The following is a 15,208-nucleotide window of genomic DNA, read 5'->3' as shown; positions in this document are numbered from 1 at the left end:
TGACTACAATCGTCATTAAGTCGGTTAGATAGTAGTAAGAATAAAATAAAATATAAGTATAAAAATAAAACTATGGATAATATGTATCAAAGTATAAATGATAAGGATAAAGTAAATCAGAAAAAGAGATCACGGCAACTATTGAGCTGTGGAGGTGCGTAGACTGTTAGTTTCATAGTTACACGCACTAATATGAGCCTAGAATGCAGGAGACTCAAGCTTAAGGTTTGACTCCTTAGTTTCAACTTCGGTATACTAATTGTTCTTAGTGTGATAGAGTATGGCCATGCTCATCCTGCAAAAAGCGTGGGTGTGCTGCTATTTGCCCAGAAGGTACACTCAAAGGTGGTACAATGTCAAGAAACGCATTGGTTTCTAATACCGCATCCCTTCTCAGTAGAATTGAACAGCTTGAGAACGCTTTAAAGAACGTGGGGGAAATAGTGCCACCACCGACTGAACCTATTATTAGCTCAGCTGCTTATGCCTTTAATTCACCACCACCACTTCAGGAACAATCATTTCAGGAGGAGGACTTTGCCGAAAGTTTCGGTTCGCTCACTTTAGGAATATCTGGACAAGCTAGGTATGTTGGCCCAAGTGCTGGTTCAGAGTGGTTGCAGAATGTCAGTTTACTTGCTTATTTACCTTCATTGACTTCCATTTTACTTACTTTCTATTAGGAAGATGCCATATCCGACGAAGATCTTGAATCTGAAAGGAGAAATGAAAGCTCTCCAAATTTCCAAGATAGCCCAAACACACCACCATCGGACTTCCCCTTTCCCGGTGCTACAAATCAATCAGTTGTGGAAGAAATCTGGAGACAATTACCACCTATAGAAACCGCAAGACATCTCTCTAATAAATATTGGGACTACGACTCCTGTTTGTAAGTGGTTTTCGATAATTTCACTCCAGCTGACTTTCATTCAGATATTATGTTGTTCCCCGTGAAATTTTTGATGAGGACTTTGAAATCATCTATCAAGGTCTTATAGATGTAAAATTCGCACACCAATTAGCACGACTTTATATGATTTTGGCTATCGGCTTACATTGTGACGTTTATGCGCCATTCGGACATCCTGATTGTCATAAGTATTATTGCTCAGCCAAAACACTTCTCAACGCTTCAGACTTTATGACGAAATGTTCGCTTGCAACCGCTCAAACGTTGCATCTAATGGGGAGTTATCTTCTCAATAGGAATCGCATCAGTGGTGCTGACTCTTATTGGCCTCTTCTTGGCGTTCAAATGCGTATCATACAAGCTATGGGTCTTCATCGAGATGGTGGCAGATGGGGTTTCGATGCAAGACAACTCAATGAGCGTCGTAGAACTTTCTGGGAGTGTCACACTATAGATGTTTTTCAATCAATCTGTTTCGGGAGGCCTTACTCGACACATGCCAGACATATTGATTGTGACTTCCCAATAGATGAGGAAGCCCGAAATTTTCATACAGGTGGTAAAGATGAAGGATATGGTTTCCATACTCTTAAATTCAAACTTGTTAAGCATCTCTGTAGGATTAGTGATGACATATATGGCGTCAATCCTCCCCCATACGAAACTGTCATACATGTAGATAGAGGAATTAGAGAATTTGACAAAAACATACCTTCACATTTGAGATGTAAGGCCGCTTCGTTGGTAAGAAATTCTTCAAATTATCCAATCGAAGAAGAGGATTCTAATAATATTAGTGATAAATTGGCTTTACAGGTTCGTCTATTTTTATCAACACATATAATATTTAAATTAACGCCTAAAAAGCAACATACACTAGCATTAAATGTAAATGAATGCTTGTTGGTGAGTTCATCATTCGAATCGTTATTACATTAATGTTTAATAACCATATGTAGTACCTAAATAGGCGTTATTTCGCGCACGCCTTAAAAACACACCCAGAAGATCCTCTCAGGTCATCATTTGCTCAATCATACATTGCCGTCATGGAATGCTGTAGAGTGAGTATCATCATTTACTTCAATAGAACCCTTAAAACTTATGTATAACTTAGGTTATTGTCGCACTCGTCAGAAGTATTCATACACTACTTCCAGAACTTTCAACACGTTATTGGTATTTCTTTCACCATTTATTCTCTTGTGGTGTTTGTGCTGCTGCATCATGTATGCTTTCTCCAGGTTCTTCAATGGCAGCTGAAGCTTGGAAAGATCTCAATGAAATTATTGAATTATGCGCTTTACCAACTGCAGGAAAGCGCGCTAATGCTTTTGTGCCAAGGCTTACACAACTTAGAGAGAAGGCACTTGATCGTCGCAAAGCACATTTAGAATCACGTGTAATGATTGGTAATAAAGAAGAGCAAGAAAATGAAGAAGACCATCTAGTTTTACTTGGCTTAGGTTCTAGAGTGGTTAAAAAAGGTCACAAACCTCACGTTACGATACCTTCACGTGCAAGGTCTTATAGCACTCAATATAATCTAGCAGGTGGAAATGCGCAATATAATCAACCTGGAATATATAGCCCTTCAAGTGATAAAGGAGTACCTGCTAAGTCATTCAATGAGTATGCCGCTATTAGTCCTGAAGATGAGAATTCACGTAGTAAATCAAGGAGAAGAAGCAGATTCGAAAATACATCGCGAAATGATAATGATGCGTTTATTAATTCACCTTCATTTAATGGAAACTTCACATTCCAAGCACCAAACGCAAATGATCCAGTTTATGAAGCGTTATTACAAACATCCAGTGGTACAAACTCAACTGAAATGTTTAATAGTTTATGGGATTTCTCCAATAATAATAAACCTATTCCTGATCTTAATTCAACTAACGATAACTTGAATACATCACTGAATAATGTTCCTATTGATCCATTTTTTACAGGAATGAATGCAGTGGTAAGTTAAATAACTTTAAATATAATTAAGCTGACGACTATATAGAATAATAATTGGACAGAAACGAATGAAAGGAATCAAGGTGATGGAAGACATAATGACGCTGATTGGAGTAACATTATAAATTCAATGGGATTTTGATAATAAATGTAAAACTAAATATAACTTGTATTTTAATTCAATTCAATTTAAAGAAAACGCGTCTAAAACTAACTTGAATAGCGTCCACGATGTCGGGCTATGAATTGGACATAAAATTATTCGAAAAGCGCTTTAAAAAGATAGCATCTGCTTGGAAAGTGAGATATATTTTAAATTTATTAGGTTTTATGTCTTAACTATATTCAAAAGGATACTGAAAATGAAGATTACTCTGGGTTTCGCGATGCAGACGCGATTTTAGTACCAGTTGGCGATTTAGATGAAGATTCCACTTTCAAGAAGTCAACTTCCCTTCAAGTGTGTTGAATTTAGCTTGATTATATATTAGTTGACTTTCAATAGAACTGGTTACTTGGTTACGAGTTCCCTACGACGATTACAATCTTTTTACCTGACAATACCGTCATATTCATAGCATCAAATACCAAAAGTAAGTCTTTAGTTTATTTTATAACTCTAGTAACATCCTCCTTCTAGTTAAAATACTTAAACAACTCGAAAGTGCTAATGATATTAACGTTGAATTAGTTACAAAAACTAAAGATCAAGAAGCTAATCAACAAGCTTTGGAAGCTGTAGTTAATCGTTTGGCCGGTAAGCGTATTGGTGTCTTCTCAAAGGATAACGCTCAAGGTAAATCAATCGATGATTGGAATAAAGCCAGTCAAGGTAAATTAGGTGAAGAAGTCGATATCACTTCTGCAATCGCTACCGTCACAGCACCAAAAGATACATACGAGCAAAAGAACCATAAATACGCTTCACAACTTTCTTCTCACTTATTGAAGTGGGGTATGGATAAAATTATGAGCTATATAGATTCTGAGAAGAAGATAAATCATTATACCGTGGCTGAACAGATCGAGCGTAAAGCTGCGAAGAATGAAGATGAGACTGACGCAAAAGACTTGTCATTTTGGAAGAAAATGAAGACTTTCAATGAGGTAAATGCGATACTTTTATCTAAAAAGCACTTATCTAACTATCCTATAGCTTGAATACGCTTCAAGTGAACCAGTTTATACCCCCATTATTCAATCAGGTGGTGAATACAGTCTTAAACCATCCGTTATGTCAGACGAAAACAATCTAAAAGCGGGTGTAATTACAACTTCTCTTGGTATGAGATATAAATCTTATTGTTCAAATATTGGTAGAACATTCTTTATCGATCCCCACAAAACTCAAGAAGAAAATTACGCTTTCTTACTCGAATTACAAAAGCGTGTTATTGAAAAAATGACACCTGGAACACTTCTATCAGAAGTTTATGAAACTGCTTTGAATTTCGTTCGCAAGACTAAACCAGAACTTGAAGAAAAACTGAGTAAAAATCTAGGTTTTGCTACAGGTATCTACTTCCGTGATTCTACTTACATGATCAGTCCAAAATCCAATCGTAAAATTCTCAAAGGGATGGTTTTTAACTTAGCAATTGGTTTTAGTGATATAAAAGATCCAAAGAAATCAGGAAAGAATTACGTTTTATCATTGATTGATACAATATTAATCGCAGATGAAGCTGCTGTTTGTCTTACTGAAGGTAATAAGTCAAGTAGGGATGTTATGTTGTTCATGGAAAACGAAGACGAAGAGGATAGTGATATTGCAGAAGTCAAACCTAAGAAACAATCTTCTCCAAAAAAGAAGAGCCATTCAAATGATCTCGAAAGCGCTGTTATTGGTAATAGAATGCTACGTGGTAAGACGCGTAATGCAGGTCGCGAACCTGATCAATCAACTGCTCATAAAATCAAAGAGCACCAAAAAATACTCCATGAAGCCAAAAACGAAGAAGGTCTTAAACGTTTTGCTGAAGGAAAAGATTCATCAAATGGTTCTAAACCAGAAGTATTCAAGCGTTTCGATTCTTATAAGCGCGAACAACAAGTTCCTATTAATAGAGATTTGAGAGTATGTTCATTAATATCATAAAATCTCACTTCTAATAATTCATACAGATACTTGTGGATACCAAAGCACAGACTGTTATTCTACCAATCAATGGTTTCATTGTTCCTGTGCACGTTTCTACTATAAAGAATATCAGTAAGACAGAAGAAGGTGATTACACTAGTTTAAGAATAAACTTCATTACTCCAGGTCAATCAGTTGGAAAGAAGGAGGACGTACCATTTGAGGATCCTGACTCAATGTTTATTCGTTCAGCTACATTTAGATCAACTGACAAACTAAGATTCTCAGATTTATACAAAGATATTACTGAACTAAAGAAACTCTCAACTAAACGTGCTGCTGAGAAACGTGAAATGGCTGACGTAGTTGAACAGGAAAACTTGACAGAAATTAAGGGACGTAGACCGGTTAGATTAGGAGAAGTATTTGCGCGTCCAATTGAAGGAAAACGTCTAGCAGGTGACCTTGATATTCATACAAATGGTGTAAGATACACAACACCGACAAGAGATCAGAAGATAGACGTTCTCTTTAGTAATGTCAAACACTTTTTCTTTCAACCATGCGAACATGAATTGATTGTTCTTATACACTTCCATCTCAAAGCTCCAATTATGATAGGTAAGAAAAAAACGAGAGTGAGTTATAATTAGTAACTCCTAGAAACCGTGCTAAGTTTTTAAAATAGGATGTACAATTTTACCGTGAAGCAACAGATGCATCCTTCGATGAGACAGGTAACCGTAAACGCAAGATAAGGTACGGTGATGAAGATGAAATTGAGCTGGAACAAGAAGAGAGAAGACGTCGTAATGCTTTGAATAAAGAATTCAAAGGGTTCGCTGAAAAAATTGCCGAAGCTTCCCAGGATAACTTTGATGTTGATATACCATACCGTGAACTTGGTTTCCAAGGTGTACCACATCGCACTGGGGTCTTATTACAACCAACAACTGAATGTCTAGTTCAATTAACTGATCCACCTTTCACCATAATTACATTAGCAGAAGTTGAATTAGCACACTTAGAAAGAGTCAGTTTTGGTTTGAAAACATTTGATATAGTATTTGTTTTCTCAGATTTCTCCAAACCAGTTATGCATATCAACTCTATTCAAGCTTCTCAATTGGATAATGTAAAAGAGTGGCTTGATTCTTCGGATATACCAATATCTGAGGGTCCAGCATCCTTGAATTGGAGCGCTGTTATGAAGACAGTAAATGAAGATCCGAAAGACTTCTTCGAATCAGGTGGTTGGTCATTCCTTGGTGGATCTGGCGATCAAGAGGACGGAAGTGACGAATCTGAACCTGAATCACAATACAATATGTCAGAGGATGCTGTAGATGATGAGAGCGAAGATAGTGATGAATTTGATGATTCAAATGATGGATCTGAATCTGATGCATCTGATGCATCCGACGTTTCAGGTGAATCTTGGGACGCACTCGAACGTCGCGCTGAAAAAAGTGACCGCAAGCATTACAAAGGTTTAGATGATGAAGAAGGTGCTTCAAAATCTTCAAAGGGTAAGAGACGTTAAATATTTGTTAAATTATGCCAAATCATCACATTTTATGAAATATTATGATATATATCGTAAAAAAAAATAAGTTTGCAAAATAAGCCTTCTACCCGGATGGATGATAAGTAAAATGTAGTTGTTTAATCCTTTTTAACTAAAATTGGATGCAATGTTTGCTCATGAAGTGCTTTACCTGTAGGTACCATTGGGTAACAATGCTCCGATTTTACAACTCTTGCGTGTAATAAAACTGGTCTGTCAGTTGGGTAAGCTAAAAATTCTTCCATTGCTTTTGGTAATTCTTCAAGACTTTCACACTTTATAGCATGAACACCCATAGCGTTGGCTAATTTACAGAAATCAGGATTGATCATTTGGGTGTGAGAATATCTTTGGTCATAGAAAAGATCTTGCCATTGAAGAACCATACCTTTCATAATTTTAATTTCAAAATTTAAGTTCCAATTTGTACTTACCTTGGAAAGCATTGTCAAGTACAATGACCTTTACACCAATATTAAATTGGGAAGCGGTTTGTAATTCCATTGCAGTCATTGAGAATGATGCATCACCATCAATATCGATAACGGTCTTGTTTGGTGCAGCAACTTTAGCACCAATAGCAGCTGGTAAACCGAATCCCATAGTTCCGAGACCACCAGAGGTCACCATTGTACGTGGAGATGTCCATCTGTAATGCTGAGCTGCCCACATTTGATGCTGACCAACACCAGTTGAAATAATGAAATTATCCTTCTTACCGCGACTCTGTTTGTCAAGTTCTTCGATAACTTCTTGAGGTTTTAAAAGTTCTTTTCCGTTAGAATTTTCAAATATAAATGGGTACTTTTCTTTCCAGGTTGAAATCTTATCAAACCATTCTTCACGAGGTTTTGAACGGATATGTTTTAAAAGATGTCCAAGATTTTGTGTAACGTCGCCAGCAACAGCTACATTCGCTTGGACAACTTTGTTGATATTTTTTGGCATTACTTCAAAGTGAATAATACCACCGCGTCCTTGGAGAGCTGCAGCTCTTGCTGCTGGTGCGAAAGTATCAACTTTTCCGGTGACACGATCATCAAACCTTGCACCTAATGCTATGATAAGATCTGCTTCTTGCATAGCCAAGTTAGCGTAGGCTGATCCATGCATACCAAGCATATGAAGTGATTTCGGATCAAGTTCATCAAAAGAACCCAAACCTTGTAAAGTCGTCGTTACTGGAATATTTCCATTATTCGATAATTCACGAAGTTTTGCTGGACCATCTTCGCTATTAAGAATACCTGCACCAGCATAGATGACTGGACGTTTTGCGATATTTATGAGCTCAGCTGCTTGCTCAATTGCATTAAAATCAGGGCCAGTATCAGCTGAAGAGAGAACAGGCGGATTAGGTAAAGGTGGAAGAGCTTGAGGTTGAGTGTAACGAGTTGGAATTGGATCTTTGCAAATACCTGCTGTGACATCTTTTGGAAGATCAACAAGTACTGGACCTGGTCTGCCAGATGTGGCTATCTTGAAAGCTTCATTGATTCTTCTAGGTATTTCTGAAACATTTTGTATCATTACGTTCCACTTTGTACAGCTTCTTGAAATACCGATAACATCAGCTTCTTGGAAGGCATCAGAGCCGATAGCAGATGTTGCGACTTGACCTGTGAAAACGATCATCGGAATACCATCTGAAAGTGCATCTTGCATAGCCGTAATCGTATTTGTAGCACCTGGACCAGATGTAACAAGAACAATACCAGGCTTGCCGGTGATACGAGCATAACCTTCAGCCATATGACCAGCACCTTGCTCGTGCCTTGGTAAAATAAAATCGAAATTTGGGGAATTGTAGATAGCGTCAAAGACAGGAAGGATGGCACCACCTGGATAACCAAATACATGCTTGACTTTGTGTCGAAGCATAAGCTCTGAGAATATTTCTCCACCGCTCATACCAACGAATGAGTCGTCGAGATCCCAGGGCATAATCTTGTTAACGTTAGATTGGGATTCCCTGGCAACTGGTTTAGGTGGTGGAGTCTGCTGGAACGATGGAGAAGGTTGTGGACGTCTACATTTAAATTAGTATGCTATAGCCAGGGTAGAATGAGTGACTTACACGCTTGCTGCATCCTTAACTGGTGGCTTTGAGCTAATAAAACGAGAAGCAATACTTCTATTTACTTGCAGAGTGCGTCTTGTATTACTCGCAATAGCCTTAGCAAATGCACTTCTAGGCAGCATCTTTTTACGTATCTGAAAAGATAGAAGACGAGAAGATAGTCATTTGACCGATTGAGTCAGAGAACAAAATTTTATTTAAGATTAAGGAATGCAAAATCATTTTAATAGGATTTAATTTAATTATAGTAATTATACTCTTTCGGCCTACTGTTGATTCTCTCGGAGAATCGGCTTATGACTAGGACGTTCACAAATACATCATTAAAGGTCAATTACTAATCAAAACGATTATATTGGTTATTTTATACCCATACATGTTGCTCTTATTATTCTATCACGAAATTCTAGTATCTAAATAAGTGTTCAAGTTGTCCTTAAGTTTTACTGTTGTTCCAATACATAGTTCTCATTTATATGGCTATGTTCGAATCATCTTCCAAATATCACAACTAAAATTGCGAATCTTCAAAGTAGAGATATAAATGAGACATCAAAGAATGGGATTTTGTATGACTTGAGGAAATGAGTCCATCAATCCAGATTCCAGCGATAAAATACGTCTTAAAATGAACAAATATCTACAATCACATAACCAGAGTGAATTTTTATTTTATAATATAGTACATGTATATATGGCAGATCGAATTACTGATTGTTTAGTTTCAACACAGATTTCTTGATTACTGGCTTTTTAGTACGACCGCACTAGAATGTGATAGAGTAATATGCAAAAGTTTTTTGTTTTCAATAAACCTAGGACATGATTATTATTCAAAACTTTAGCAACGATATATAGTATTATTGCCTGGCAATCTATAATGAGCCCATTGAAAAAGACTCTGCTAGTACAAAATATAGCTAATTTTACATCTACAGTTAATTTGTTTCTATAAGACTTCAAGCGCATGATTATACTATTTATAGTAGCTAAAGAGATAACCTATGAAAGCATAGGGTAGTTCAAGTGACAACAAAATCATTAACTCTCAAAGAAAGGCTAGAAGGTAGTTAGATAGCAAAACATGGTTACAATGATTAGCATGGACATTTACATTGTTCATTTATGAATAAGATCAAAATCCTCGACAAGCTCAAGGTTAAAAACAAGTCAAAAGTTATACATTGGTTTCTGATGATCGATTATCAATTGTGTCCAACTGATATGGTTGTATGATTTGATGATAATGCCAAGCTATGATGATCCTTGAATTAAATTGATCTAACTACCTCTTGTAGAGTGAGACATCGTTTATGGTTTAGTGTCAATAAAGTCAATGAAGTGTGCAATATATTCATTCATAATACATGTACATTCATGCACTGCTTCGTCCCAGGCTCAAATTAGCACAATATTCTAATGGAATTATATGTGCTCTGTCGTATATTGATAATATCAAGTAAACTAAAATTATCGGGCGCTCTGACCATTTCATTTTATAGTTGTCCATTATGTTGTTTTATTTTCGTCTCCAAACAACACATCCTTAAACAATGTTAATGCGATGCCTAGAAAGCTATTTACTACAGTACAATCATCAGTATATATAGCTTACAGGGATTTTCTCTAAATAATTCTCAATTATCGATGCTAATTCAATATTTCGACACTACAACCATCTCTGTATTGCTGAAATATTATAGATAAATGATATATTATCCATGAATTATTAGTTTAACTGTAAGTATGTACCAAAGTTCGCTTATGACATGGGTTTTTGGATGACATGCTTAATTGGGACTGACTGCTTTAGTTAGTGGTATGAGTCAGTAGTTATATAGGTACATTGTATCAATATCTTTATTCAGGTATTAAAAGTTACAAAGGATGGTAATAGCATAGCAACGACAAATCATAGAAGCACTTGCAACAATTTGACATCGTTCGCCAGTAGAACAAATACCCAAAAAATACCAAGTTACATCCAGCAAAAATTATCTTTGTCTGAATTATTAAACGCTCTTGGGTCTTTTCAGGCATATTTTACGGAGTGTCAACATTACATAGACGCCTTTGGTACCCAACAAAAAATTTCTGATGGCTAACGTGCCATATCTCTTCAATGGTGAATAATAACAAGAATCCTCTTAGTTCTGAATTTTGAAGAATTAGTAAAAATAGTAAATAACGCGATGAAAAGTAATTCAGTAACGTCAATATTGGGTTGTTGGAGATGCAGCTCATTTCAAAACACAGGATAAGCATTTGGGCTATAGTAATGCTACTAGACAGTTGATGACATTATCGCACTTAAGCAAAGTTATAAAGGGGTCTACTCGACAATATATGGAGAGAATACATATACCTGATAATGACACAATTGAAAGCTACATGGAACTTGCCAATTTTGTGCCGATGGCCTTTATGCATGAATTTAACATAGCTTACCTCGTGAAGATCTACGTGCATGCTTCTAATAGTTGTCATCGTCTTTCAAGCATCGTAATACGATTCGAAGGTTTTTGCAAAAAAAAAAAAGGATCATAACTTGAGAATTTATTAAGCTCAACGTAGTTAAAAATGCTCTTAGGCTAGTAACCCATTGTATGTTAAGGTTATTTATTATATTCTCTCACTGTGAACAATAATATGGAACTTGTCGTTAGCTCTCAGGAACATTACTTAGACGACATTAGTTTGGTTTTAATTTAATATATAGAAGAGCTTTTAACTAATAAAGCGTTCAATCGAATTTGCCGAAATCTCTATTTTTTAAGCGTATTGAGGATGATGCGTGAATGTCTCACCTTAATTTAAGGAACACAATGTAAAATGATCCCTCATAATCAAACTGCTGTTTGATTTTGAAATATATGGGAGCATTACAAGTATTCAATTATATCATAGCGGCGACGTCATTCCATAAGTTTCTGCAGTATTCCTTGATATGATTCAATAAACTTGTCAAATATACTTATTGCGTACTAAATAATGAATGTCGTTTACTTCTTGTTCGTGATATTGATTGACAAATAGTAAGTTGTAAAATTTCTGCAGGTTATTTTTCTGCTAATCCGCAACTTACCCATTCAAAGACCTAGAGATTAGAACCCTTTATAATTGAAAAAAAAATATTATATCTATTTTCAGACGCACTTGGTCCACAAAAGCATAGGGCGCCCATACATGGTGTTCACAAACGTTCCAGTTTCAGCCACTATCAATTATATAAGTATACAGTCAACATCTGAAGACACTTTTTTGATAGGTAAGTACGGATGCCAGATCACAAAGCTTCAGTCAAGCTGCAAGCAGGCACAAGAAGATTTGTAGGGACGGTATATTCATACAATGAGGGTTGGATGTAAACAGAAATGTATGCTGGTAGAGGATAGTATAGTTTTGAGAGCTAAACCTATGACTTTAATGTCGTTTGAACATGGCTTACGATTTAATAACGCAAAGTACCAGTCTCTTCTGTATATTTACACATCATGTCGGAATGTAGCCCATGTAAGTTACTGTTGGCAACGAAATGGGCTGGTTGCGATGATATCTGTCCTGACCGGTTAGGTATAAGGATAAGCACACGTTAATATTAGACCCAATCAGTACATTAATAGTTCAAAAGATTCCCATTAACGTTCCTTCTGCTAGCCGATGACGACATTGAACCGTTTAGATAATCTTACGAATTATAAAGTAAAACATTTTTTTTTATCTGGTGAAAGAATTACTTCGCTCATTTGGAAAAAGCGTGAACTTATATTAGCATTTATAAGAAAGTCCTCATATTCGCAATCTAAAAGTTGATCTGTCAATCCGTTCTGAAAACCACAGAATCGCATAGGGTATTAACTTCGTGACTGTTAATCATATCGTAAAAAATGTTATAAGACTTCTGAACTTCCAAGCTATCTCTTTCTAGAAAGAGAAGCGTCATATACCCTGTCCTACAACAGGAGTTTATATCTGCAATTTCATATAATCGTTAAAACCATTTCGGTCATCATAAAAAAAAAATATATATATACTGAAATGTCAGAAGTAAAATATGTTCAATATTCTATAGGCGAACTTCGTTTGACTGTATTTACTATCTTCGTCTCTCTAAGCTTGGTAGTCGGTTTTCCATGCTTGCACTGAAAGCTTTTAAAGCTTATCTAAATAAGGACCACTTTGATCATGATAAGTTTTGGAGGGAGTACAGACAGTTCCGGTCCTTGTAATAAGCATGTTTTAGGGTATTGGAATCCAGGTGTTGTGTCCGAACATACATGCTTCCACGCAAATACTGGATTATCCCCAGTACATCGAAGCCTCTATTCTTCAACATGTATTTTTCAAATGTCAATTGTGTTCTCTTCAGGTGTAACTGTCAAGAACGAATAATTATAATACATCAAATGCTTCCTTAGGTAGTTCAAGCAGAATTACATCGAGCTACTGGGTACGTATTACATGCATTGTTCGATTGAAGGATGAATGGAGTAGTGGCCATATAAAACTGCTAAAAACATTACCAATATCGTCAGATGCGAACATCATTACGCTATTTTGCATCGGTCAGTCAGTCAAAGTATTCAAGTTGTCATCTGTTGATCGATCTACCATAATAAAATTGCTAGCTCAAAAATATTCTGCAGAACATATTAGCGGTATTTTGCTTGGCGAGCGGTACCTAATTTACAGAATGCCTGCCTACATTATTGATAGCAATACTCGTTAATCAATCTTGCTTGCAGACAACCTTTTACGATACAACATTACTAGACAATACAATGAAGGTCATGTCTTGTTCTTAGTTAGTTTTGTCAGTTTAGAACATAATTGACATTAATAAAGGATTTAGACGACACGTAACTCTGACCAATTTGAAGTCATGAAGGTAGGGTTGACAATCACAAATAAGCTATCATATACTTTGGTTACCATTTCCAAATTGAGTAGTACATATTTATTGAAGCTTTATAGATGTGACTACTATTATCACTTGTTTTAAATAATTGAATCCCATTTATCTATCACTCGCTACAGAAACTTTTCATTGTCACTGATATAGGACATCAGTAACATGAATGTTTGATGTGACTGCATTCGATTCTTATCACGTTGTTTTTTCTTTGTATAATTTTGTACATCTAATATATTTCGGCCTACTTTAGAGAAATATGTAAAGGAAATATGAGGAAGGGATAATGTAAACTGATTTTTAGCATACCAAAACTCAGGCAATGAACCATTTTCTAGATCACTCTTGAGAATATTTACGCTCATTTGGACACTAATAGTATTGTCTAAAGTTCTGTTCATTGTCGAAGTACTGAGTAACACGTTATTCGACCTTAAACTTCACTTAGTGATACAAAATTGAAGAGGTATGGGAACTTCCTTAGATACAAGTACTTGGCATTCTGTTATTCAAAGTCGTTAAAAGTTAGCGCACGATCATAAGCGACCAATAAGTTATCTTTATTCTTCTGCTCAAATAAAACTATAGCAAATCATGACGTTCTACGAATAATTATGCCTGCTGAGGTGTTCCATCATACAATTGACCAAGCCATCGCAAAACGAACGCACACTTTGAGGTTTGCAAAGTTAGTTTTGTGCTATGTGAGATGTTCGAGAGTAAAATAACACTATTCGTTGAGAAACACCATAATTTTTGAAGCGTTGAAGTGCAGCGCAGTGATGTCAGTTAAATAAATTATGTTCACAATACTGGCAGTCAGGAAAAACGTTAACCGTAAATCATCTTTGTATAATTCGAGAACTATCGAACATTATGTAGCATGATTGCATAGTGAGGAGGAAAATTAACAACTAACTCTAATAGGGGAAGGTACGATTTGTTTTTAAAATAATTTTCATGTTTGGTATTGAATAGAAGTTTAATACACATCCACCTGTAGAAACACAAATATTATTGCCTCTCTCCTGCGGTTAAACCAATTTGCCAAGCAATCCTGGTACGATCATGTTGCTTTGCACAAAAACTTACCCAATTCCGTTTTTAACAACATTCGTCGGTTACAGCCTATACCTAAAAAAGCACCAAATATTGGAGAAGCTTCATGGTTTCCATTACCTCTTAAACACTTCTAGCTTAATACGAAGTGTTTCTGATAGGAAGCCTTAACTCTTTGGTTGTTATTTTCAAGTATGTGTTACAAATTTTGACTCTTTCTAGAATAATGCCCGTATACAACGGCGGGCAATATTCCTGGCTATATATCATGAATGGTAGGTAGTACTACAGTGTTTTGCGAAAGGACGTCTAATGTTTCAACTCCTGACGGGCGAAGAAGGTTAATCGAGTTCGACGGGAACAATTTTGAACATCACCGAGACTTGCAAAACGACGTTTCACGTAAATTGTTGTGACCACATCAGTGTAACCCATTATACCACTATAGAAGGTCATATTCGCATTATACTGAATATCACATCCAACTGAAATTTAAGTGATATCCATAATACATGCTGTAGAATGCTTTAAAATTAGTTTTCATCTGTCACTGAGAGCTAATTGTTTACGTGCCAGAGAGTAACCAGTTCTTTAATATACACTGCATTATCGAAAAAATCTATGCATGA

General features: G+C 36.1%; 3 protein-coding genes across 3 annotated transcripts; 2 read left to right on the top strand and 1 right to left on the bottom strand.

Annotated features, from left to right (window-relative positions):
- The first annotated feature begins 1 nt into the window (after window position 1).
- On the top strand, window positions 2–3,083 carry WALSEDRAFT_59710 (hypothetical protein). The gene is made up of 9 exons (XM_006956959.1): window positions 2–154; window positions 203–225; window positions 270–626; window positions 684–892; window positions 937–1,729; window positions 1,781–1,819; window positions 1,873–1,977; window positions 2,031–2,882; window positions 2,928–3,083. The coding sequence occupies exons 1-9, from the start codon at window positions 73–75 to the stop codon at window positions 3,021–3,023; spliced, it is 2,556 nt and encodes an 851-aa protein (XP_006957021.1). The 5' UTR covers window positions 2–72; the 3' UTR covers window positions 3,024–3,083.
- A 29-nt stretch (window positions 3,084–3,112) lies between these two features.
- On the top strand, window positions 3,113–6,558 carry WALSEDRAFT_36258 (FACT complex subunit SPT16; the record flags this gene model as incomplete). Its single annotated transcript, XM_006956958.1, has 7 exons — window positions 3,113–3,181; window positions 3,234–3,341; window positions 3,387–3,474; window positions 3,522–3,988; window positions 4,038–4,958; window positions 5,006–5,599; window positions 5,650–6,558. The coding sequence occupies 7 exons, from the start codon at window positions 3,113–3,115 to the stop codon at window positions 6,502–6,504; spliced, it is 3,102 nt and encodes a 1,033-aa protein (XP_006957020.1). The 3' UTR covers window positions 6,505–6,558.
- Window positions 6,559–6,626: 68 nt separating this feature from the next.
- Window positions 6,627–8,472, bottom strand: WALSEDRAFT_50492 (acetolactate synthase; the record flags this gene model as incomplete). The annotated part of the gene is made up of 2 exons (XM_006956957.1): window positions 6,627–6,916; window positions 6,963–8,472. 2 exons carry the CDS (start codon window positions 8,470–8,472, stop codon window positions 6,627–6,629), a joined length of 1,800 nt encoding a protein of 599 aa, XP_006957019.1.
- Window positions 8,473–15,208: the final 6,736 nt, after the last annotated feature.

The sequence above is a fragment of the Wallemia mellicola genome (assembly GCF_000263375.1).
Source record: "Wallemia mellicola CBS 633.66 unplaced genomic scaffold WALSEscaffold_4, whole genome shotgun sequence".
Classification (NCBI taxonomy): Eukaryota; Fungi; Basidiomycota; class Wallemiomycetes; order Wallemiales; family Wallemiaceae; genus Wallemia; species Wallemia mellicola.
This window is presented reverse-complemented; position numbering and strand designations above follow the sequence as displayed.